The following is a 24904-nucleotide window of genomic DNA, read 5'->3' on the forward strand; positions in this document are numbered from 1 at the left end:
ATTCCTGTTTACCCACCCATGACTGGCTGTTTACTGTTTACACTGTACACCAGTGGCGAGGAATAGCTGAGGGATAAAACATGATTGTTCAGTTACCTGAGAAGACGGAGACAGACAAAGAGACAGCAAGGAGATTCTAAAGGTATGGTACAGTAGCTTGTGAGTCGTTTTCATATTCTAACTGAACTAGCCATATAAAAGTAGGCTACACAGTAGGTGAACAGATTATGTCAACAGATTTAAACAATACTGTGGACATCTCTCTCTCTCTCTCTGTCTGTCTCTCTCTCTCCTTCAGGGTCAGAGATGGACAGAGCAGGCCTCCTCTCCTCCCGGCAGGCCCAGGTGGTGCAGAGGCAGCCGGGCAGCCTGGTCCAGGAGGGACGGTGGAGCACTGGGCTCTGTGAATGCTACAAGGACCTGGGGGACTGTGAGTCATCTGGACCAGTCTGGAACAGTCTGTCTGTCTGCCTGCCGCTCTCTCTCTCTCTCTCTCTCTCTCTCTGTCTTTTTAATATCTCTCCCCATCTCTCCCTCTCTCTCTCTCTCTCTCTCTCTCTCTCTGTCTTTTTAATATCTCTCCCCATCTCTCTCTCTCTCTCTCTCTCTCTCTCTCTCTCTCTCACACACACTCTATCTCTCTCTCTCTCTTTTCAATTCTTATGACCAGATTCCTAAGTCTTCCATCTGGAATTTTCTGTGAACTTTCTGGGAAGGTATTGTTTCCTCTTGCCATGTAAATGATCAGTCACTGGAATTTTGTGACGTGAGGTTCTTTTTTAAGCTAATGGGAAATTGCCGTAGATAATTGTCAGAAATGAAACATGATATGTATGTCTGTCTGTGTATGTATGTGTGTGTTTGCACACGTGCAGGCAGGGCTGAAAATTAACACCTGCCACCGGCCAAATGCAGGTAAAATTTCCAATTGGCGACTAGATTTCGGAAGGCTATCTGAATTTTTTTTATAAATAAATAAAAAATAGATTTTTTAATCTACAGTCCCCTTGGCAGGTGACTCACCGTGAGCCAAAAAGTTAATTTTCACCCCTGCTTGCACGTGTGCGTGTTTTGTCATATGTACAAGATACAGGTACCATGTACAATGAAATGCTTAACTGTATGTGTGTGTATGTGTGTGTACAGTATGTGTGTGTGTGTGTTCCTCTATGCATATTTGTGTTATTTATGACCACGTGTGTGTGTCTGTGTGTTTTCAGGCTGTTTAGCCCTGTGCTGTCTGCCTGTGTACACCTGTAAGGTGAGCTGGTCAGTGGGGGCGTGTCCCTGCCTCCCACTGCTGGACTGCATCAGCTGTGTCCCCCCCGCTGCCCTCGCCATGCGAGCCTCTGTCCGAGAACGATACGGCATCGAGGTAACACACACACACACGCACAACACACACATACACACACACACACACACACACACACACACACACACCCATGCACAACACACACACACACACAGATACTATTACATTCACTGGTGAAGTATCACAGTTTATATTACTATTGTTTAATCTCAAACAAGTGCCAAACTATGTGTGCTTTGTGATGAAATACAAAGCACACATTTGTCATGAAATACCTTAAGTACGAAGGTTACAACAAGCATTGAGTGGGAGTTGTATATTCTGGTTCACTTGTGCGGGAATAAAAATATGGCGCCTGTCTCCTCTGCCGTTGATAGTCATCTGCTGCACTGATAGTCATCTGTTAACACATACAGTACTAACACACACTAAAACATTTGTGTTATTTGTACAGTATATGTGAATGCTTGTCCTTTTACGCCTGCAGCATGGGTGAAAGCCCAAGCCAAATTTTCCATTTGTGGAACAATAAAGTTGATCTTTAATCTGCTCTCGTCGTCTCGATGACGGAGTGTGAGCTGTTCAGTGGCATTGAATAGAGCAACTCAATAGGAGTGCTTCAATAGTCAATAACATGCATACAGTATGATCTACAGTAATTGTACTGTACATAGCGCACACCACACACACAGCATGTTACGCACACTGTATACATAAAGATCACATACACATTACACTTTGTACACTCACTGTATACTGTATATACTGACCACACTCCATTTTGTATACTGTTTTTCTATGCATTCGTATATTGTACTCGCTCATTTGCACGGTTCAGTTCCTGTCCCTGTACCCTGTCCAATGTTGTGTCCATGTTATGCACCATTGACCAAAATTCCTAGTATGTTGTAAACTACAATGGCAATACATGTTTATGATTCTGATTGTGATAAAACATGTATAAGCAGTTCCTTCGTGCCTGCTCAGTGTCTACACAGCAGCCTAATGTAGTGTGTGCTGTGTTCTTTAGGGGAGCGTGTGGAGCGATTGTTTCTACGGTTGCTGTTGCTACCCTCTCTCCTGGTGCCAGATCTCCCGTGAGCTCAAGAGACGAGCCGCTGTCCACGCCAACTCTTCCTCCTCCTCTTCCTCAGCCAGATACACCTCTCTCACCTCCCTGCAGGGTGCACATTTGATCTAGAAGACACTTACAAAGGGAGTCAAACTAGCAAATCCAGGGGGAGGGGATGATGAAACACTTTTATTTAGAGTCAGGTTCCCTTCTCAAAGTTCCAATCTTGACCACAAGAGGGCTAAATATTATAATTGATATTCCAATCCTTCTACGTTAAGTTCCGCACCCTCAACTCAGCCCCCTCCCATACCTACTATGGTGGCTTCCTACCCAAATCCATAACTGACCTCCCCCTTCCTATGTCCAGTTTCAGATTTGTTGTCCTTTTTGAGTTCTTGTTGACTTTTTCAAAATAAACAAAAATCCAGCATTGGCAAGTGGAGATAGCTGTCTGTCGACGACGCAGTGACATCTGTTAGATCTGCTCACGTCAACCCTTTCAGTTTATGGATTATTATGATTTATTCAGCATTTTGTTTTTGGGCCTTTCATTAAAGAAGCTGTCTTTAATACTCACTACTATAAAGTCGAATATATGTCACTATTGATGAACATTGCCTTTTTTAGAGAAAAGTCTTGGTTTCACCTGATCCTGTTAACTGTTGCTAATTATGATGTTAACTCCTGAGTGTGTGGCTGGCAGAGGGGTTTCTGCAGGGAAAAGTGTCTCCCATCGATAGACTAACATCCCATATGGGTTAAGGGTGACATTCTTAGGTTGGAACACACTAATGAAAACCACCTCCTGTTGTGGTTAGAGATAGAGACCTGGGCGCCAAAGCGTCGGCCCAGTTATCTTGACCACAAGGCCATAAGCCGCAGAAGAGACCAGAGACAGGACACTGGGGATTTTCCAGTGTGTTGCTGTGGCAGACTGGCACCACCTATATTTTACTAATAGCTTCTTATCTAAACTATATGACATTAAGTGCCTTTTAGTAAAATCTATATATTCACTAGGCGTCAGGTTTCTGACTACAGGATTAGGTGTCTCACAGCAGAGCGCTGATTTTCAAAGGCTACTCACAAGCACAAACACCGTCACACAAACATGGCACATAGGATCTGTTTAACTGAGCCATTAAACTGTCTAACTTTAGACAAGGTAACAAAGAACAGGACAATTTTGGGTAACACCTCTTTTCGTATAACCAAGAGAGTGATCTCTGTGTCAGGTTAGTTCATCCTGGACCATTGGCAAGTGAACTCATCACAACTGCAGTGTGATTTTGATGCCAGAGATTCAATAAAAGTATTGAAACTGGCATCGACGGATCTGAGTCTTCTTCCTTACAACCAGAAACGAAATAGACTACATTTTGGCGCTGCGAGCAGAATCTGGTGAATTGATTGATTAATTGTCACTTCGGTGCATCGGCGAACACGTGGGCAAGAGTTTGGTCTGGCCAGCCAAAAGAGAGGTAAGCTTTGTTTTCTCTCATCATTTGCCCCGTGGGCGCCGGTTTCAATCAACCAGATCTAAGAACTAAAGTGATACTTCTGGGAGGTAAGGGAGTCGTTTCACATCTGCTAAATTAAATTATTGGAGATACATTGAAGTATCCCGTCCTTCTTTGAGAGAATTGAAGGGTCCTGTGTTTATGTTAGTTGGAGATACATTGAAGTATCTCGCCCTAACCTTGAGAGAATTGTTGGGGTTATATGTGTTCGTATGTCCCCAGTTTTGAGCGTATTGCTGGGTTATAATTGTGTGTCACCTAATGATGAGAGAATTATTAGGTCAATTTGTGTGTGTCAGAAGACAACGCATGGTGCGTTTAAAGTAAGAATAATGGATGGTCCATTATTGGTGACAGTGCAGGATGCACTGTCCGGTTCTAATGTCTGTTGAATTTTGAGTTGTGTCGTTTTGGAACTATTCTGAGAGAAGATAGTTGCCTAGATATGCCAGTGAGAATTTTGTTGAATTTGACTCCTGAAAAGAGTTGAGATGGTTTCTGTTGAAATAGAATAAGGGTTTTGCTGCGAATTAGTCTAGATAGGGACAGAAAGATAGGGCCTAGATACTACTGTAGTTTATCTGAAGAAGCAAGTCCAAAAGTTGGTGGACGAAAGTGAACGAGATCTCAAGGAAGAAATGCTGCAGGAAGTACCGAAACATTTGTGGGCTCAACACAGTACAGATATTGGACTTGTAGAATCAGCTCAACCAGTTAAAGTGGAACTGTGTCCAGGAACTAAACCACCGTGGAGGAAACAGTATCCACTGAAAGATGAAGCTGTCCGAGGTATTGAGCCACAGATAACTGGACTGTTGCAAGCAGGAGTTTTAAAGATAACTCAAAAATCCTTAAAGTAACACCGTGGTTGCCAGTAAGAAAACCTGATGGATCATACCGGCTGGTACATGATTTGCGTGCTGTTGACGATGTAGTTGTCAACTTCCCAGCTGAAGTCCTAGATCCACATGTCCTGTTAGCAGAGATACCCTCAGAAGCTAGGTACTTCACAGTGATAGATTTGTGTGGGGCATTCTTTAGTGTTCCCCTTAAGTGTAGAGAGTCAGGGCGTATTTGCATTCACATACAAAGAGAAGTGCTTTAAATACAACAGATTAATATAAGCGTCAAACAGTCCACACATCTTTAATCAAGTTTTGAAGGAGGACTTAGCGGGAGTAGGAGAGTTAGTTAGAAGTACAGTCATTCAGTATGTGGAGGACATCCTTCTTTGTTCTCCAGATGAAGAAACATGTCATAGGGAGTCAATAAAGTTGTTGCAGGTTTTAGTAGAGCATGGACATATGGCTATTAGGAAGGGTCCAAAACCTAGGACAGTTAGGGAGATGATGACATTCCTTGGCATTACACAATATAGTTTTGCATGGATAGATGAGTACACAAAGATTACAGGACCTCTCAGAGCCATGATTAAGGAAGCAGGATGTGACAAATTACATTCTAATCTCGTCTGGACAAAGGAAGGCAACTTGGCTTTTGAGACAATTAAACACAAATTACAAGAAGCACCAGCATTGGAGTTAACAGATTATTCCAAGAACTTTGTGTTGTACGTTTCCACATCCACTGGGGGTAAGCATGCATGCGCTGTCCTAGCTCAACCAACGGGAACTGGAACCAGTCCCCAACCAGTTGATTACTATTCGGTGGCCTATTCGGAGGTGGAGATGGGCTTCGCGCCTTGCTACAGGGCAATGGCAGGAGTCTATTTGATGTATGAGAAAGCATCAGCCCTGACTATGGGTTATCCAGTGACCATTCTTACTCATCACAGTCTCAGAAATCTCTTGAATCATGGCAAGTATACTTTGACGATGCCCAGAATCAGGGACTATTACCGGCTACTGGAATAGGAAGACGTTATATTATCTAGGTGCAGTACAGTCCAGCAGAAACTTTACCAACCTCCGAAGATTGTGAACCGCACGACTGTGTAAGAGAAGCAGAAAGATACTCTAAGCTTAGATCAGACTTGCAGGCTCTTCCTCTAAAGGAATCTGACCTGGAGTACTGGACAGATGGGTCCTGTTATAGAGTTGGAGAGCAGTTAAGTGCAGGATATGCGATAGTTAGAGCTCAGGGATCTGAGTTTGTAGTAGAGAGGGCTGAATCGATCCCTCAGCCGTGTTCTGCTCAGCTCGCTGAATTGATCTCCCTGACGAATGCTTGTTGTCTCTTGGCTGAAGGGAAACGTGTCATTATATATACTGATTCTGTTTATGCACACAATTTGTGTCATCTCTTTGGAGTGATATGGAAGGGCCGTGGATTTGAGAAAACTTATGGCTCTCCCATTCAACACCATGCACAGATCATGAAGTTGCTGCAGGTCATGATGAAGCCAAAAGAAATAGCGATTGCTAAATGTGCAGCACACAAATCGGACTCATCTCGAGTCACACAAGGAAACAATGCAGGTGATGAGGCAGCTAAGGCGGTGACAGGTGCAGATAAAACAAAGAAGGTTCTTCTAATAACACATGAGATGGAATTGGAAGACAAAATCACACTTGAAGATTTGATCTTAATGCAGGAGGAAGCAAATCCACTAGACAAAAACTTGTGGGTCGCTAGAGAGGCTAGTCAGGATACCATGGGTCTTTGGAGGAATCATGAAGGGCTAGCGGTGGCACCACCTGATCTGTTAGGCCTGCTGATTCAGGAGGCTCATGGTTAGACCCATGTAGCAAGGGGGGAAGTCAGCAGAAAGATCACAAAAGAGTATGGATTTTGGGTACCGTATCTCCTGGAGCAAATTGATCATGTTATAGGTAGATGCACAATCTGTCTGAAAAACAACATTAGAAGAGGAATATTGACTCCTCCAGGCCACATTCCAACACCAAACGGTCCCATGAAAGAACTGGTCCTTGACTATATGGACATGATTCGTCCTGTGGGTGGTAAAAGATATATGTTGGTTGTGGTTGACAGATTCAGCAGATGGGTAGAAGCATGCCCAACTAAAAGAAAAGATGCACAATCAGTTGCTAAGTTCCTATGCTGTGAGGTGATTCCACGCTGGGGAATCCCTGATCGAATTTCATCAGACAATGGCAAGGAGTTTGTGGATAAAGCTTATCTTGCAAAAGTTAGGGATTAAGCAGCATTTTGGAAGTGTTTATCACCCTCAGAGTCAGGGCATCTGTGAACGCAGGAATGGGGTGCTTAAAAACTGCCTTACTAAAATTTGTCAACACACAGGACTTAACTGGGCTGAGGCATTACCGCTTGCATTAATGGCTTGCCATTCTAGTGAACTTCATGGGTTACGCATGACCCCACATGAACATGTTACGGGGAGAGGCATGACAGCCCCAGGTCTGCGCACCAGTGGGAAAGGCCTAAGCCTATCCCTTTTGAAAGATTACATGAAAGCCTATGTGATGTATATAACTAACCTCTATGGGAGTATTTCTTCTTATGTCACCCAAAAACAGAAACAGGTGGAGAAGGAGGATCTGAAAAGGAGAAAATCCAATCCATACAACCAGGGGACTACGTGTTCTTGAAAGTGTACCGGAGGAAATGGTTCAACGCCCGTAGGGAAGGCCCATTCGACGTCGTCCGCACTACTGGAACAGCAGTCCAGGTCAAAGGATCCCCCATCTGGCATCATCTAAACAACTGCGTGAAAGCCCCAGAGGAAGAAGAGGATACGCCCACACCGGAACAGGACGCCACAGAGAACACAAGAACCAAGGGAGAGTCTACAAGACAGAGGAAATAAGGAAAATCTCCAGGATGAAAGCCATGACCTGGAAGAGCACAATGAACTGGTTGATGATGATGGGATGTGTGTTCCAGATCACCCTGGGAACCATGTCTCAGACGATGAACAATGTGAAAGATTCAAAACCATTGACTTACGAGAAGCACCAGAACCAAGCTCACCAAGACATATATCAAACTACGGAAATTAGATGATCTCAAACATCCGTTTCAGTGCGACTTTAATTTATTTGACAGTAGTATTTTTTTACATTATTATTATTATTACTGCTATTATTATTATTATTAGGTGGGCTAGCTTGTAGAAGCTAGCCCAACTTGTGATATTCCCACTATTTATTTTTTTCTTTCTTTATTATTATTATTATTATTAGGTGGGCTAGCTTGCAGAAGCTAGCCCAACTTGTGATATTCCCACTATTTATTTCTTTATTAGGTGGGCTATCTTGCAGAAGCTAGCCCAACTTGTGATATTCCCACTATTTCTTTCTTTCTTTCTTTCTTTCTTTCTTTCTTTCTTTCTTTCTTATTAATCTCCCCAGTTTTTGTCTCCTTAAATACTTCTTCATACTTTGTGATGGAAACTTCATTCAAACTTTAAAATGGTCATAATGTTTAGCTCTTTAACAGATCCATTCAGATTTTTTTTAAATAGTTTTTATCGTTTTTAATAAATGTAACTTTTAAAACTATTTTTTGTCCCATTGAAACTGCTTGAAACTGCTTTTGGAATGTTCAGAAACGTAATGTTTTTAGACTGGTGGCAGCAGTTGCTTTGAAAATATTCATACATTTTGTAAACTGCTGGCACTTCTACAATTTTGACAGCTCACACACATATTATATATCAGAATGTTTACACAACTGTGCTGATTCGTACAATGTAAGTATCTAAGTTGTGTGACTTACAGTTTTCGCTGTATGACGATTTGTTCGGCAACTGCGCTCCCCATTGAAACGTATGGTGCCGCACTCTAACTTTTGAGCTGTTAATTTTGCATTTTTACCCTTTTTCTAACTTGTCGCTATGCCTACAGTTTTAACAGCTCATACACATATTATATAGGGAAATGTTCACACAACTGTGCTGATTCGTACAATGTAAGTATCTTAGCTGTGTGACTTACCGTTTTTGAGGTGTGACGATTTGTTCGGCAACTGCGCTCCGCATTGAAACATATGGTGCCACACTAACTTTTGAGCTGCTAATTTAGCATTTTTACCCTTTTTCTAACTTGTCGCCATACCTACAGTGTTTAAGCTATACAGACATATTATTCATAGAAATGTTCTGCAAGTTCTTAGGATTCCTATGGTGTCAATATATAAGCTGTAACATTTATAATTTTCGAGATAGAGCTGTCTGAAGCGGACCATGTCTAGGATCAGAGTGTCAGTTGGGATTAGAGTGGTGGCAGCTGTTGCTTTTTTTGAATTTGTGTGCATGTGCAGCCTCTCTTAAAGGTACAGGCACCCTTTTATAACTAATGTGGTAGCACAGAACTCAGCCAAAGTGGAATAGAGACACATGAACTTCACTGGTGGGGGCCGGTGGGTAGCCCGGAGAGGAGTACACCGTCCCTGACTGGCTATGACCAAAAGGGGCGGAGCCTCGCCACCACGCCACAGAACCCACTTTTCAGCCCCTGAGTGGGCTAGAGACACATAGTCTTCAATGGTGGATGCATGGAAATTGCCCGGAGGTCACTGTACTGTCCCCGACTAGCTGTGACCCAAGGGGGCGGAGCCTAACCAGCACGCCACTATCCACGCCACGGGCCCCAGAACTCAGCCCCTGAGTGGGCTAGAGACACACGGTCTTCACGGGTGGAGTCAGGTAGGTGGCCCGGAGAGGAGTGCAGTGTCCCCAACTGGCTCTGACCTGAGGGGGCGGAGTCTCACCACCACGCCACAATCCACGCCACGGGCCCCACAACTCAGCCCCTGAGTGGGCTAGAGACACATGGTCTTCACCGGTGCTGGCGGGTAGGTGGCCCGGAGAGGGGTACACTGTCCCTGACCAGCTCTGACCTGAGGGGGCGGAGTCTCACCACCACGCCACTGTCCACACCACGGACCCCACAATTCAGCCCCTTAGTGGGCTAGAGACGCATGGTCTTCGCCGGTGGGTGCATGGAGATTGCCCGGTCTGTAGTAGTACTAGCAGTAGCTGTTATATATCGCTGCAGCAGCTAGCCCACCTCATTTTCCCCAGGAAATGTACTTTCTAGTTTTATTCTCAAGACAAACAAAAAGTGCAATCATGCTCTTGTCTTGCTTGGTTCAGTGTTGGAACTAAATATAAAGTAAGTGTCCTGCCTTGAAGGTCTTTGGATGTGCGCAACCCATTTCATTATCAGTGTTGAACTAAACATTTATTCATAGCTTGTGACCGTGTTTTATTTTACAGGTGGTGAAGAAGCTGTCTGGCGAGGGCAAGGCCACGGCTGAGTGGTTCACCAGCATAGCCAATGAGCTGTCCCAGGTGGTCACATTCGTCCTCACCTGCGAAGAGTCCTCTGCCAAGCTGAAGCCTATGTGTGACGGTGTGATGGACCGGTTCCAGCAGGCCAATCAGCCTGTGCTGAAGATCCTCTACGTGGATCGTGGGTGTTGCTGTGAGCAAGGCGCGACAGCTCTGGAGACCTTGTTCCAGCCATGGGTGTGTAGATGATATTTTCTTGACCTCAAGAGTCTAGTTCTAGGTTTATGGGTGCTAGTCAGTCTTTGAATAAATATTCCAGAGACCAATGCACATTTAGGTAATGTTTAATTGTAAGCTTACAGATATATCTAACCTCCAGAGAACTGGAAACAAAAAGTCCAGAGACACAAACAGATATACCAAAACCCCAAAGTGACATCATCAGTCCAACCATACAGGCACACATTCCATAAAATCACTTTTTCACCACTAGAGGTGAACGACGGCATGATGGTGCGTCTGGACATCTTCCATTTGATGCATCGGTTTGATGGAGAGCCATTCCAAGTACGCTGTGTTCAAGTCCGCCCTGGCAGGAGCAGTGATGGCCTACAACCGCGCTGACCTGGACCTGCTGATCAAGGCAGTGAGAGCAATGAACCCGGAGGCTCTGGCGTCTCTCACAGACGAGGACATGATCCGACTCCACGTCTCAAGGGAGCAGCTGAAGCACCATGTGCGAAGAGTCACCCTGGGAGCTCAGGCGACCTTCAACCTCGTCCACACTGCCATTGAGGAGCTGAAAGGTCCTGCTGGGCTTGACGAGAGTGGAGTCAGCTTGTTCACAACACCAGGTACAAATCTATTCAAATGTGACAGCGGCTGGTGATTTGGTCCGCAACTCGGCAAACCCCGAAATGCGCTAGGGGGCAAAATAAATAAATAAACTTATTTTTTCGTTTTTTTTTTTTTTTTTGTATTACCAAAGTTGAAGTTGTGAAGAACCCACTTACTATAACAGACAACAGTTTTAGGTTCACGAAATACGTATAATTAGTCTGCAAACTAAGCTCGTTTTTAGCTGATTTCGAGTCGGGTTTGGGGGCGGGCAGATCGATTAGCATGATTTGGTTTCATTGGCTATTGCTTCCGGGTTCTCCGCCCCCCCACCCTTCCCCAACACGCCGGCTTTGTTTACATTCAGTCCCAAGTTTAACCATGGATGCTACAGCTTTTGCTAAAGAGAAGACGGGGATGGCATCCAGGACATGGAAAGAGTTTTAAGAGCAGCTAAAACTCCAGCAGAGCAGGACTCGTTCGTACACGGAGTTTATTCTTGATGACCTGTGATACAGAGATGACTGTATCAACAAAGCAAGTTGCGTCGAACGATGTACCAGATTCACACCACTGTTGTCTGCCGCCAAGCATTCTGCTTTGCTTTGGGGTAAGCTATCTTTAAACTATCTGTGCTGTTAACATTACATTAACGTTAACGTCGTTTAGTGTAACAGTGTAAATATAGATCTTAGTGAACTTCACAGAATCTATGTTGTATGAATTTTGGTTCCATTACTGTTTACTGTTGTCTTGGATGGGTGGTGATTGATGTTGCACTTGTTGTTGATGGGGCCATAATTGGCGTTGCACACCTCGAAACTTTCTCATGTGCCGAAAGTCTGAGAAGGGAATAAATGCTGATTGCTGACAGACCCAAGATCCCGCCTCCTCTGCACATTTTTATACAGCCAGACAAAGACTGTTTATTTGTATTATTATTGTAACAAGCCGTTCTAAGGCTGTTACATAAACTGGTGCCGTGACCTTTTGAGGATTCAACTGATCAGCTGCTGCCGATCACCGGGTCAAGATGTCTGCGTGGTGAAGGTATTGTGCAAGAGGACCAGGGAATTTCATGTCATCATCTGCTCATCAACTGAATTATTAGTTTTGCATTAAGAAGGTTCAGTTTTCAGTATGGCCAGTGGGCGTTTTTTTGAAAATATGACTCCTTATGTTGGGAGAGGGAGGGGCAGAGGTGTAATGATGAATATGGGGGATGAAGTTCGGAAACTGTCTTTCACAGATGCTTTGGGAGAGGGTGGGCACGTAGCTACACACCCTGTGGGATCCGCTACTTTCATGCAAACATCATTTCGAAATGCAGGCCATGTAGTTGCATCCCCAGTAGGGCCCATATCCTCCACACCCATTGTACCTGTCGGTTGCAGTGACCCGACTGCTGATCTCCGAGACCTGATTACGGAATTGGGAAACAAAATAGGGGATTCAATAGCCAGCCGGTTGTTCGCGCCCAGTGCGTCTGTTTCGTCTCCTCCTGTCCCGGTTTCGCCTGTGGTAGGGAACAGCAGTCACAGCAGTAGCACTCTGGATCTCTCCAAAGTGAATGTAGTTGTCAAGTCAGACGTCCGTGAACCTGCTGTGTATAGAGGGGAAGGGTCTGATAAGTGCTCAGTGCAAGAATGGATTGAGATGATGGAAGTGTATTTGCGAAAAAAGGTCTGTCCTGCTTCAGATCAAGGTGAGGAGATTATGAGTCACTTAATGGGGAAGGCCAAGAAAATTGTGAAGGTGGGATTGAGGAGTAGCTCGACACCTGACAATGCAGTCCAGCCAGAAATGATTTATGTGATTCTCAGGCGATATTTCAGCGAGAGTCCTGCGTCATCATTGCCGTTAGCAGATTTTTACGCTACTCAACCCAGTGTGGGCGAGAACCCAGTGGATTATTGGGTGCGGTTGAATACAGCGGCTGAGCAGGCAGACCGTCACCTGAAAATGCAGGGTAGGGAGTTAGTGAACATGAATGCCGAGATTTCTATGATGTTCATTAGAAACTGCAATGACCCTGAGCTGTCCAGTGTGTTTAAGAGCAAGCCGATGAGCAGATGGACTCCTATGGAAGTACAGGAGGCTATCGATGAGCATCAGAGGGAGCACCTGTCCAAGGGGAAGTCAGGGAATGTCAAGACACTCCAAGTAACTGCAGCCGCTGCTTACTCTGTGGTAGGCGTCAAGGAGGAGGTGAGTCAGAGTGTGCCCAGTTCATGCGGCCCAGCCAGGCCTAGCGAGTCCTTGAGTGCGGAGGGGGGTGCATTCGAACGTGTCCTGTGTATGCTGGAGAGAGTTCTGGAGAGGACCAACCAGGCTAACCCACCGGGCGCTACTCAGTCAGGGCCCTGGGTACGCGTCACGCCCTGCCGTGTGTGTGGCGACCAGGCTCACTCCACTAGATCACACTGCATGAAGGAGAGGAGATGCCTTGCGTGCTTTGCGGTTGGACATCTGAAAAGGGATTGCACGGTGCATGGGACCGCTGAGCCCGACCGCACTTCACCCGTCCAGGGAAACTGAACTACCCACGTGTGAGAGGGGACAATGTGGGTGCATTTAGTCAGTCCCTCAGTGTTGAAGATGACATGCTATCTGTTTATGAGGAAAGTTGCAAGTCTGCCTCTAGTGGTAGTGTGATTGTATGTCAGAATGTACATAAGTTAGCAAAATCTGATTCTCTCTTTTATACTGATGTCATTGTGAGAAATCAAGTCTCATTGCACGCATTGATAGACAGTGGGTCCATGGCCTGTACAATGAGCGAAGAGGCCGAACAGAAACTACGAAGTGCTGGCCTGTGTCCGGAGAACAGCGAGTTGTCCTCTGATCTTGTACTGGTAGGATGTGGCGGAGTGCAAGTAAAACCTAAATGTGTCTATCAGCTAGAGATGGGTGTCTATGGACAGGAAGTGAGCGTGCCTACTCTGGTTGTACCGGGTCAACACGATGAAATGATTCTGGGCTCGAATGTGATAAAACATCTGATTCACCAACTCAAACAAACCCCGAGTTACTGGCGCGTTATGAACAAGCCTGAGTCCACGGGTGACCCAGAAGTTGAACATTTCCTGAACATGTTGTCTGGAGTTAACAGGTGGAAGGGGAGCGTGATTCCAGACATAATAGGCACGGTTAAGTTGGCCCAGGCAGTGACGTTGTTGCCGCGTCATGAACATCTTGTGTGGGGTAGGCTGCCAGCGAACGCACCTGTCTCTGAGGGTAGTGCTGTACTTGTCGATGCACCACATTCTCAACCTCACAAGAAGAACCTCATGGTGGGGAGAGCTGTGGCTACGATGTCAGGTGACCGATGGGTGCCAGTTAAAATCATCAACTCGAGTGACAAGCAAATAACATTGAGGCGTAATGCCAAAATAGCCGATGTTTTCCCATGTGTCGCTTTGGAGGACTTGGATGTGGGTGTGGCCCATGCCTCTCCAGAGAGTTTCCAGGTGCATAGCCAGAGTGTGCGTGATGCTGACACTGGTAGTCTTCTCCCAACCCCGTCTGCCTCTCACTTCAGCGACGCACTGCAGAAGCTTGGATTGAGTGACATTGACGTTGATTCATGTGGCGTGTCGCAGTACTGGAAAGGGCAGCTAGTCGACCTGATACAGAGATATGAGGGAGTGTTCTCCAGAGGCAAGTTAGACTGTGGTGAAACCACTGGGGTTGTCCATCGAATCTTCCTCACAGACACCCGTCCATTCAGACTCCCGTACCGGCGTGTTCCGCCGGGGTATTACCATAAGCTGAGACAAGTCCTGTCTGAAATGGAAGAAAAAGAACTTATCCGGAAGTCTTCCAGTGAGTGGGCGTCGCCCTTGGTACTCGTGTGGAAGAAGAACGGTGATTTGAGAGTGTGTGTGGACTATCGGTGGCTAAATTCCAGAACCGTCAAAGATGCCCACCCATTACCTCATCAAGCAGACTGTCTCGCTGCCATGGGCGGCAGTGCGTTCTTCAGCACCATGGACCTGACGTCAGGATACTACAACATCCCCATGTGCGAAGAAGACAAAAAACTGACTGCGTTCACATCACCGATGGGGCTGCACGAGTTCAATCGCATGCCCCAGGGCCTGTGTAATGCGCCAGCCAGTTTTATGCGTCTTATGACCAACATTTTTGGCGACCAGAATTTTTTAACACTGCTGTGCTACTTAGATGACCTCTTGGTCTTTGCGCCTGATGAAGGGGAAGCTTTGAGGCGGCTCGAGACAGTGTTCAGTAGGCTGAGTGCACATGGGTTGAAGCTTGCGCCCAAGAAGTGCCATTTCCTGCAGCGTAGTGTAAAGTTCCTGGGCCATATCATCGACGAAAGTGGCGTATCGACTGACCCTGAAAAGGTGCAGGCAATTGCTGCCATGACTGAGACAGCACTGATGGGGGATGATGGTGTCACGCCTTCTCCAAAGAAGATCAAATCTTTCTTAGGGATGGTGATGTATTACCAGCGGTTCATTCAGAACTGCTCTGGTATCGCTAAGCCTCTCTTTGCATTGACAGCAACACCAAAGAAGAGCAAGGGCCGGGCGAGGGGCAGTGCTGCCTTTAAGAAGCTCAAGCCTAGTGACTGGACGAGTGAACATCAGAAGGCGTTTGGTCAACTTAAATCCGCCCTGCTCAAGTCAGTTGTCTTAGCTCATCCAGATTTCAGTCGGCCTTTTGTTCTATCAACTGATGCGTCCCTAGACGGGCTGGGTGCAGTCATCTCTCAGGTGCCGGAGGGGGAAAGTGTGGCCCGTCCCATCGCCTTCGCGAGTAAGTCTCTCAACCATGCCCAGGCCAACTACCCTGCACACCGGCTGGAATTTCTGGCCCTCAAATGGGCTGTCTGTGAGAAATTCAGCCATTGGCTCAAAGGCCATGAGTTTACCGTCTGGACGGATAATAATCCGTTAACGTACATACTTACCAAACCGAAGTTGGATGCGTGTGAGCAGAGATGGGTCGCAAAGTTAGCTCCGTACAACTTCGGCATCAAGTACATTCCTGGAAGTAAGAACATTGTCGCGGACGCTCTCAGCAGGCAGCCCTTCGTACAGAGTCGCGTCAGTAGGAGGCTGGTGTCTGAGTCATACGGAGCCCTGCTTGAAGAAGCACGGCAGATAAAAGAGAATGCCATACAGGAAGTATTCAGACTGAGTGCCAATCAACAGGGTGTCGGATGCCGCACGCAATCCACTACACTGGAGCATCATTCGCTCGACAATGATGAAGTGAGAGCCGTGCTGGAAGGTCATGTTGAGTGGGTGATGGGGCCGGCAGGAAGAGCCGTTTCTTGGCTTGCCCATGACGTTCAGCAGTTGACTCCTGCAGGTCAGAGCTCCTTACCTGTGTTCTCCATCCAGGAGCTTCAAGACGAACAGCAACAAGACAGCGTGCTGTCCAGGGTCCTTTTTTACGTGGCTCGTGGTAGGCGGCCGTCAAGGAGGGAAAGGACTCATGAGACAGGCAAGGTCTTGAAGATGCTCAAGCAATGGGTCAAGCTCAAGATGCTGGATGGTCTTCTCTACAGGGTGAGCAAAGACCCTCTGACGGGAAAGAAGAGATTCCAGTATGTTGTTGCAGCGGTGTTGGTGCAGCAGGCGCTGCAAGGCATTCATGATGATGCGGGCCATCAAGGGCAGTCCAGGACCTTGTATTTGGCGAGGCAGAGGTTCTTTTGGGCGGATATGGAACGGGATATCAGAGAGTATGTGAAAACCTGTAAGCGTTGCGTAGTCAGCAAGACTCCTGAACCAGAGGCCAGGGCCCCTCTTGAGAGCATTAGAACCACGAGCCCACTTGAGCTGGTATGTATTGATTTCTGGTCCGCAGAAGACTTGAATGGGAAGAGTGTGGACGTGTTGGTGGCCACTGATCATTTTACTAAGATGGCCCATGCCTACCCCTGCCGTGACCAATCTGCGAAGCAAGTTGCACGTGTACTCTGGGACAAGTACTTTTGCGTGTATGGGTTCCCGGAAAGGCTTCACTCCGACCAGGGCGCCAATTTTGAGAGCGATCTGATCCGAGAGCTGTTGCAGGTTGCTGGGGTAAAGAAGTCTAGAACCACGGCATACCATCCGATGGGGAATGGGAACGCTGAGCGTTTCAACAGGACCTTGGGCAGTATGATCAGAGCCCTCCCTCCGAGAGCAAAACAGAAATGGCCGCAGATGTTACAGACCCTGACGTTTGCATACAACTGCACGGCGCATGAATCGACGGGTTATGCGCCCTTCTATTTGATGTACGGAAGAGTACCACGTCTACCCGTTGACGTTATGTTTCAGAGTGTTGAACGGGACTGTGACATTGCAGACTATGATCAGTATGTTGTCAAGATGAGGGAGGATCTCAAGGAGGCCATGGCTACTGCACAGGCCAACGCTCTCGCTAGCCAGGACCGCCAAGCAGAACTGTATAACAGGAAGACGAAAGGCGACGTCATTGTTGAAGGGGACCGGGTCCTGTTGGCGAACAAGGGGGTACGCGGACGTAGGAAACTGGCAGATAGGTGGGGGTCGACCCCTTATGTCGTTGTCTCTGCTGACCCCAGGTGCCATACTTACCGTGTCAGGAACGCTTCCGATGGACGGGAACGCATCGTTCACCGCAACTTGCTTCTCTTGACTAACTTCCTGCCAATAGAGATGGACAGTGAGGTTGATGAGTCATTCATAAATGAGTCTTGTGAGTCGGGGAATGGACAGGATGGCTTACCTTCAGAGGATTCGCGTGTTGCGGACACAGAAGTTGACAAGACAGTCAGGACTGCTAGTTGGGTGGCGGGGTCCTCTGCTCCCAGCGAACTGCCTGATAATTCTCTCATTCGGGACACTAGTTTGGCGGTGGAGTTGGGCACAGGAGAGGTTGGTGGACTGTGCAATTCTCTATCAGAACCCTGTGTGCCTGCCAGTCATAGTGTTGACCAGGGATCTCAATTCTCTATGCAACTGTCCAGAGTCAGTGGTTCCCCTAGTGGTGGGGTGAGTGTGGTTAGGACCCGTGTTGGAAGACTGGTTAGACCAGTGAATCGACTGATTCAGAACATGGCGCAGCGATATGCTCTACATGCAAACAGTTCAGTTCATAGTTGGTTGGGGCGCTGAAGTCGTGAGCATTTATGGAAGCGCACACGCTGACACACTAACATGAGGTTGAATGGTCATGTTTCTTTATTTTATTTTTTTATTTGATCTTTTCTTATTTCATGCCAAGTCAAGTAGCAGTAGTCATTCGGAATTGACATAGGTGGTGTATAAGGCATACCTGTAGCAAGTACACTGTAGGGGGTCTGCGCAGCCCTCTATGGTTGCTTTCCCTTTGAGTTGGGTGACACGTGTGTTGCAGTATACTGTGAAGTATGCTTTATCCGGTGGTACTGACACTGGTCTTTTATTACTTGGCTTGCAGTGATAGATTTGGTGAAGTTCAGAGGGGTGTATGTAACAGTGTAAATATAGATCTTAGTGAACTTCACAGAATCTATGTTGTATGAATTTTGGTTCCATTACTGTTTACTGTTGTCTTGGATGGGTGGTGATTGATGTTGCACTTGTTGTTGATGGGGCCATAATTGGCGTTGCACACCTCGAAACTTTCTCATGTGCCGAAAGTCTGAGAAGGGAATAAATGCTGATTGCTGACAGACCCAAGATCCCGCCTCCTCTGCACATTTTTATACAGCCAGACAAAGACTGTTTATTTGTATTATTATTGTAACAAGCCGTTCTAAGGCTGTTACATTAGCAGTAGCTCCTTTCTAAACAAGTGACTAAGTCTAGCTAGCATAACAAAGGCACTAGCACTAACTAACAAAGGCTAGCTAGCTAACGTTAGCTAACATGCTAGTTAGCTGAGCTGTCCCTTTGTTCCTAAACTAGCCAGCAAGGCAGCTAATATCTAGCCAGCTGCCTAGCACAGGGACATGGCTAGCTAGTGAGCTAGCCCTTTGTTCCTAAACTAGCTAGCGAGGCAGCTAATATCTAGCTAGGTAGCTATATTATAGAGAGAAACAGAATGAGAGAGCATGAGAGGTATGGTAGTCTGACACCTTTGTTTTTTGTTTTGGTTACAGGATGAGCAAAAACAAGCTGTGAGGATTTGCAGCTCTCCCTTGGCCCCTCCCTACCAGCCAGCAAGAAGATCACTATGCACTACAGCTTTGATTTTGAACAACAGGTGAGAATACGTTCATCCTATCATGCATTAGCTAGTCTATTTAATCAACACATTCTGGTACTATTTTATCTATATGGAGTGCCAGTACTGTGGGCAATAGTTTAATGTACTTTCTTCCTTCTATTCTATTGCAGTTTTGATGCTGAGAGACCTGGCATGGTTGTGGCCAGAGAACACCGTGATGCACCTGCAGTCGAGTTTCAGCTGCTGCGCAAGCCTGATGTCCTGCCCCCCAGAGAAGGTCTTCTTGTGCAAGCCCCACCCGGACTGGACATGGCCAGACAGACGTATCTCTTTGACAAGATCAGAGAGTTCTGTTCTGATGAGGGACGAGACGTCACATGTCCCCCGCCAAACTCCACAGCAGCTCAGAACAAGACTGTCCGCTTGTAGATTCACTGCAGATCATCAAGACGGACAGCACTGCAGGAGAAAGGCCACAGCCTTTTCCTGTTTGTATACTGAAGCGTTACTTGTTCTCTTGCACAGACTTGCCCACACTTGCACAGACTGCATTGTCAGACTATTGAATACTGAGCCGAGTACTGTTGTTATTACCTTGAGTATTGAGCTGGGGACTGTTATTACTTTGTTGTACACTTGATCACAATGAACACTATGCACCTTGTCTATAAAACAGACAACTGACTGTACACTTTAACACTTAGACTGTTGCCTTTTTTTGTACACTTTACTACTTATGCTCAGGGCTTAAAAACGAAATAATTTTTCAATCGGTTCGCTCCGAGCAGAACCAGCATATTTAACGTTTCCGTTCTCGTGTTCCGCCACCAACATAGCGTTCCTGAACCGGTTAAGAACGAAAAATAACGTTCCGTTCACCGTTCCGGGGGTGTTAGCCTATTAAGACTCTATAGGCCTACAGTATTTCTTGAAAGGTAGGCTATAACCTAATCAACAAGTCTAGGGTTGTGCTGGCCTTGCCAACAATATTAGCCTTGGTGATGTGTGCTGTAGTGTAGCCTTGTTGATTATTTTACAAGAAATACGCAACATTAGTCCTATTCCTATGCCCTTAATCCACACCGTAAACTATGCACAGGTCTATCTTAAAGGACTATGCTCGTTTTTGACAACCTGGACCTTATTTACGACATATTATAAGAAGTTTGACTCACCCAGATCACTTTTGTGTTGTTCGGAGGCAGGTAGAAGAAATTTAAAATCCAGCGCGAGCCAGTATATCCATGTAATGGCGGCGCACGGGGCAAAGGGAATGCAGCTTCTAAAAATCCATTTTCGGCCGCTAAACGGTTGTTTTCATCAATCACATTGCATGAATCGACAGTTGATATTCCTCTACGCGAGCCATTCTTTCGGTTTTCAAATACGTGGTCTGTAGCCACTGTAATATGATCTTTACACTGGCTATGCTCCCTCACATTCTCTGCGCTACGATCGGATTGTTGCTGACGAATGACGACGACAATATTCTCGGCACCAACTACGATCGTAGCGCAGAGAACGTGAGCCGGAGAATAGCAGGCTGCGCGCTGGCCTGTGCGCATGCGTGCTGGAGCAAGTGGGGGAGAGGCTTCTAAAGATCATATTACAGTGGCTACAGACCATTTGAAAACCAACCGAAAGAATGGCTCGCGTAGAGGAATATCAACTGTCGATTCATGCAATGTGATTGATGAAAACAACCGTTTAGCGGCCGAAAATGGATTTTGAGAAACTGCATTCCCTATGCCCCGTGCGCCGCCATTACATGGATATACTGGCTCGCGCTGGATTTTAAATTTCTTCTACCTGCCTCCGAACAACACAAAAGTGATCTGGGTGAGTCAAACTTCTTATAATATGTCGTAAATAAGGTCCAGGTTGTCAAAAACGAGCATAGTCCTTTAAGTCATCATCATAGCTCATCATCCTTTTTAAAATATTTTCTTGTACTGTTGCTGCAAGCTATTTTATTCTGCGCCTGTAGGCCTATTGTTTGTTTTATGTTTTATGTTATTTATAAATAATTAGTCACCTCATTCATTCATCTGCGCAATCCCTATTGTTTATGCTGCGTTCCTTTTGTATGGGAGCTCCGGATTTGGCGCCTATACGCGTAATACGTAAGTAGCCTATCGTCTGGCATCCGCGGTCTTTAATATTATAGTAATTTAACTTATGCTATTCAATGATCAGGGTTGCACGGCACATTGTCACTAAAGTGTGCTCATATTAATTAATGTAGCCTAATCATTTGGTTTGTGAAAGTCAAGACGTGACGGAAATCTGTGCAACAATAGGCTATTACTAGATTCCAAGAGGCGCGCTCGCCTTCACAGCCTAATTGCCGAGTTGAACTCTGAAGGAGGCAGACCATTAAATTCGCAAAACATAGGTTTATGCATCCTAGTATAGATACTAGTATACATCCAAGCAACTGTCACAAAGTACTCCGTGTTTTAAATAGCCGAACCATACTTGGAGCGGGATGCGCAACGATTGGCTTCCGCTGGAGGAACTTTATTGCAGACACGCAGGTCCATATAAAACATTATATTTGCACAGTAGGCTATTATTTCTTTCACTTTATTATTTGCATCATTCTTTGTGGACCAATGTTGGAATAAATTTGCCTTCGAACGTTATTGCCCACTCTGACATCCGCGGTCTTTATGTGAAATCTAGTTTTAGCCTACTGAAACATTACAGGCTATAGGCTAGCCTACTCCTATTCAATTAAACAAAATAAATCGCATTGATATCCTTGCTAAGTAATAAGCTGTAAGGACAGGCTGAACGACTGTTTTGCACTGGCAAACAAAGGAGAGTGTGACAGCCCTGCGCAACGCGTGCTAATTGGCTGCCGCTGAGTGGTTGGGAAACATCAAGAATAGTCATGCATCTTAGCTTGCAGAGTTTGAGAAACATCGAGTCTGAACTAGACTATGTTGTTGTAATATCTAAATCTCTTCATTTCGCTAAGCAAGCATTTAATATCCTGACTGTGAAATAACAGATTTAGGGGCCTAGGCTACATTACAAAAACAGGACAAGATGTAGGCTACCAATTTAATACATTGAATTTAGCCTATTCGGCCATAAAAGGCTCAGCTTTCTTCTTTTTTAAAACATTTTTTAAGTTATATAGGCCTACTACAAAGAACGAAAAAATAACGTTATTAACCGGTTTTAAAGATTTCAAATTAACGTTTCTGTTCTGGAACAATTAAAGACCATTTCGTTTTCGTTCCTGTTTCTGTTCCTCGTAAAATACCGTTCGTTTTCGGTTTTCGTTTCCGTTCCTTGAACCGGTTCGGAGCCTTGCTTATGCTTGTACTTTATATCATGTATGTGACAATAAAGAACGTTAAATTTGAACTTCATCTTATATTGTGTTGTGAATGCAGTTAAGAACAAGATTAATACTGACTCAAAGAGTGTGGGGTAATCAGTGAGAGAGCACCTCACTTGGCAGCCACTCTCAGTTAATACCCCAAGTTGACAGCCACTCTGACAGATAATGACAGATCGTCCAGTGGGGGAGTGGCTGGGGGAGGGGTTACCAGGCTATTGTTCACGCCCATTACCTGGCAGTCAGAGGTGTGAAAATGTTGGAGAACTTTGGAGGAGGATTTCTCAGCTAAGTTGATTTGGCAGTACTAGCATTCAAATAAGCATATCTTCTTCAACTATGTTCAGATTTCAATGTATGAGACCTCATTTGAAAGCTTACAATCTGCACTTTCATAATCTGTAAAAAACTGAAAAATGACCTTTGCCTAGTTGAGGACCAAATTACCAGCGGCGGTCACAAATGTATTTAAACAGTTATTAATATTATTTCAATAGCAATATGTTATTTATTTACTGTCTCATGTGCTGCTTCTATACATGTATTACCGTCCATCTTTTTGGTTTCTTCACAGAAGCCATAGATCTGAAGTGGGCAGCACAGCAGAGGCACCTGGAATGCCTCCAGGACCCTCCAGACATGGCGATGTATAGGGTGGCTCGCTCTACCACCATCAATGGTGTAGATGTGCCCTATTACAAGTGCATACGTGGAAGCAACAGCTTGGAGGGATTCCACAAATTCCTGCCACACATGATTCCAGGTACAATTTATTCAATATATTTATTTTTATAACAACCTACAGTATATTCCTGTGCTCAAGTTGATGCTGAAATTATGTGGTCATGTCGTTGCCTTTACTATGTGCTGCAGCTTTGGTGTCTCTCTTCCAGCTGTCCCTTCAGCCCCCCCCCCCCCCCCCAACCGCGTCTGACCACCTGATGAAACACACCAAACCATATAGTCTCCATCATCAACATGACATGTCTGGCCACAGCTCCTGTTTATATCTAGCATCCTTTATCTAGACAGGGGAAGAAGCATTTCCACCATGTGCTTGAAACATATGACGGCCTGTGAGCTCTTTGATGGGAAGGTGAGCAGGAGTAAACGGGAAAGAACAACTTGTTCACCACAAACCTGTCCAGCACTCGTTCACCAGGTAAGTGTAGAAAGAGCGGACCACCGAGAGACAGACGTACTGAACAAACAAGGAGCCGTGGCGCCAGCCTCTGTATGACCTGGCGTTGAGCTCGGCCCTCTCTGCGTCTGTCTGGGTTTGCAGGCTCAGGGTCTCTGCCAGGCGTTCTCTCAGCTGCAGCTCCAGCTGCGCCCGCAGCGCCGCCTCCCGCTCCAGCGCCAGGGCCGCCCCGCCCTCCCGGCTACGCTGCGGGGCGTTGAGACCGCCGCACGCCGTCTGGCCAGAGTGGGACGCCCTCGCCAGCTCGCCACGCGTGTCCCAGAGGTCCCTGAGAGAGGGGGAAAGGCAGGGAGGAGAGAGAGTGCAGACAGTGTGACTAGCTTTGACTAGTGCAGCATCAAGCTAACGCACAGCTAGCGCAGCTCCATAGTGTCTTTCAGTGTGTGTGTGTGTGTGTGTGTGTGTGTGTGTGTGTGTGTGTGTGACGGGATGAAATGGGACAGTGATAAAATGGGCACGGTAAATAGACAGAAATAGGTGGACTCATTAGTGGGACAGCGACAGGACAGGGTTGATAGACCCAGCTGGAATGAGTTGACTGATTATCAGGGTGGGGAGGGGCTGGTTTTCCCCTTTAAAAAGCTTTTCCTCTGTGCGTATCGGGGGGTTGAGTGGGGAGCAGGACGCACCCTGTCCAGCTGATCATCTTTTCCTCTGCGGACGCTAAGGGAAGAGATCAGAGAGGTTTGCTCTCTGTGTTCTGTCCTGTGCGTCTTGTCTGAGCAGCGTGTTGGTCACACTGGGCAGAACGGCGGCTGTATCCCCCCGCCGGTGATTGAGACGAGGAGACCGTGAGGGCGGGGAGAGCGGAGACCCTGCCAGGCGTGCACCGCGCAACGGGAGCTAAGCTAGATATAGATTATGTGTATGTATACATTTATGTGTTTGGCATCTGAGTCAGATAATGACATCATTACTGTCATAACTAACCCGGTATGCAGTTCTGTCAGATTCTCTTCCAGCCTCTGGAACCGTTGGTGAACAAGCCTGCATGTCAGACATTGAGCTGTGTGGAGGGCTTTTTTTTTTTTTTTTTTACTTCTTTTTTTACTTCTTTTTAATGTGTTGTATTTTACTTTGTTTTTATTGTGATATGGATCCCGATTGAAAAATTGAACTTAGCAGGACAGGCTCAGTTCAGTAGCACCAGGGTGCAGTGTTTTGTTTTGCACTTGCAGTACCCTAATAGTACCACCGTGCGTCATGCCAGTTCAATCACCCTTTCAGGAATTGTAGTGGACTTTGGTGAAGAAGGGGGAGGTCAGCCCACCT

The 24904-nt window shown here is 46.1% G+C and overlaps 1 protein-coding gene across 1 annotated transcript; it reads left to right on the plus strand.

Moving 5' to 3' along the window:
- Positions 1-306: 306 nt before the first annotated feature.
- On the plus strand, positions 307-2516 carry LOC311326419 (placenta-specific gene 8 protein-like; the record flags this gene model as incomplete). The annotated part of the gene is made up of 3 exons (XM_084459312.1): positions 307-430; positions 1221-1375; positions 2346-2516. 3 exons carry the CDS (start codon positions 307-309, stop codon positions 2514-2516), a joined length of 450 nt encoding a protein of 149 aa, XP_084315438.1.
- Between the last annotated feature and the right edge of the window lie 22388 nt (positions 2517-24904).

Source organism: Borostomias antarcticus (genome assembly GCF_949987555.1).
Source record: "Borostomias antarcticus genome assembly, chromosome: 27".
In the NCBI taxonomy this organism is placed as follows: Eukaryota; Metazoa; Chordata; class Actinopteri; order Stomiiformes; family Stomiidae; genus Borostomias; species Borostomias antarcticus.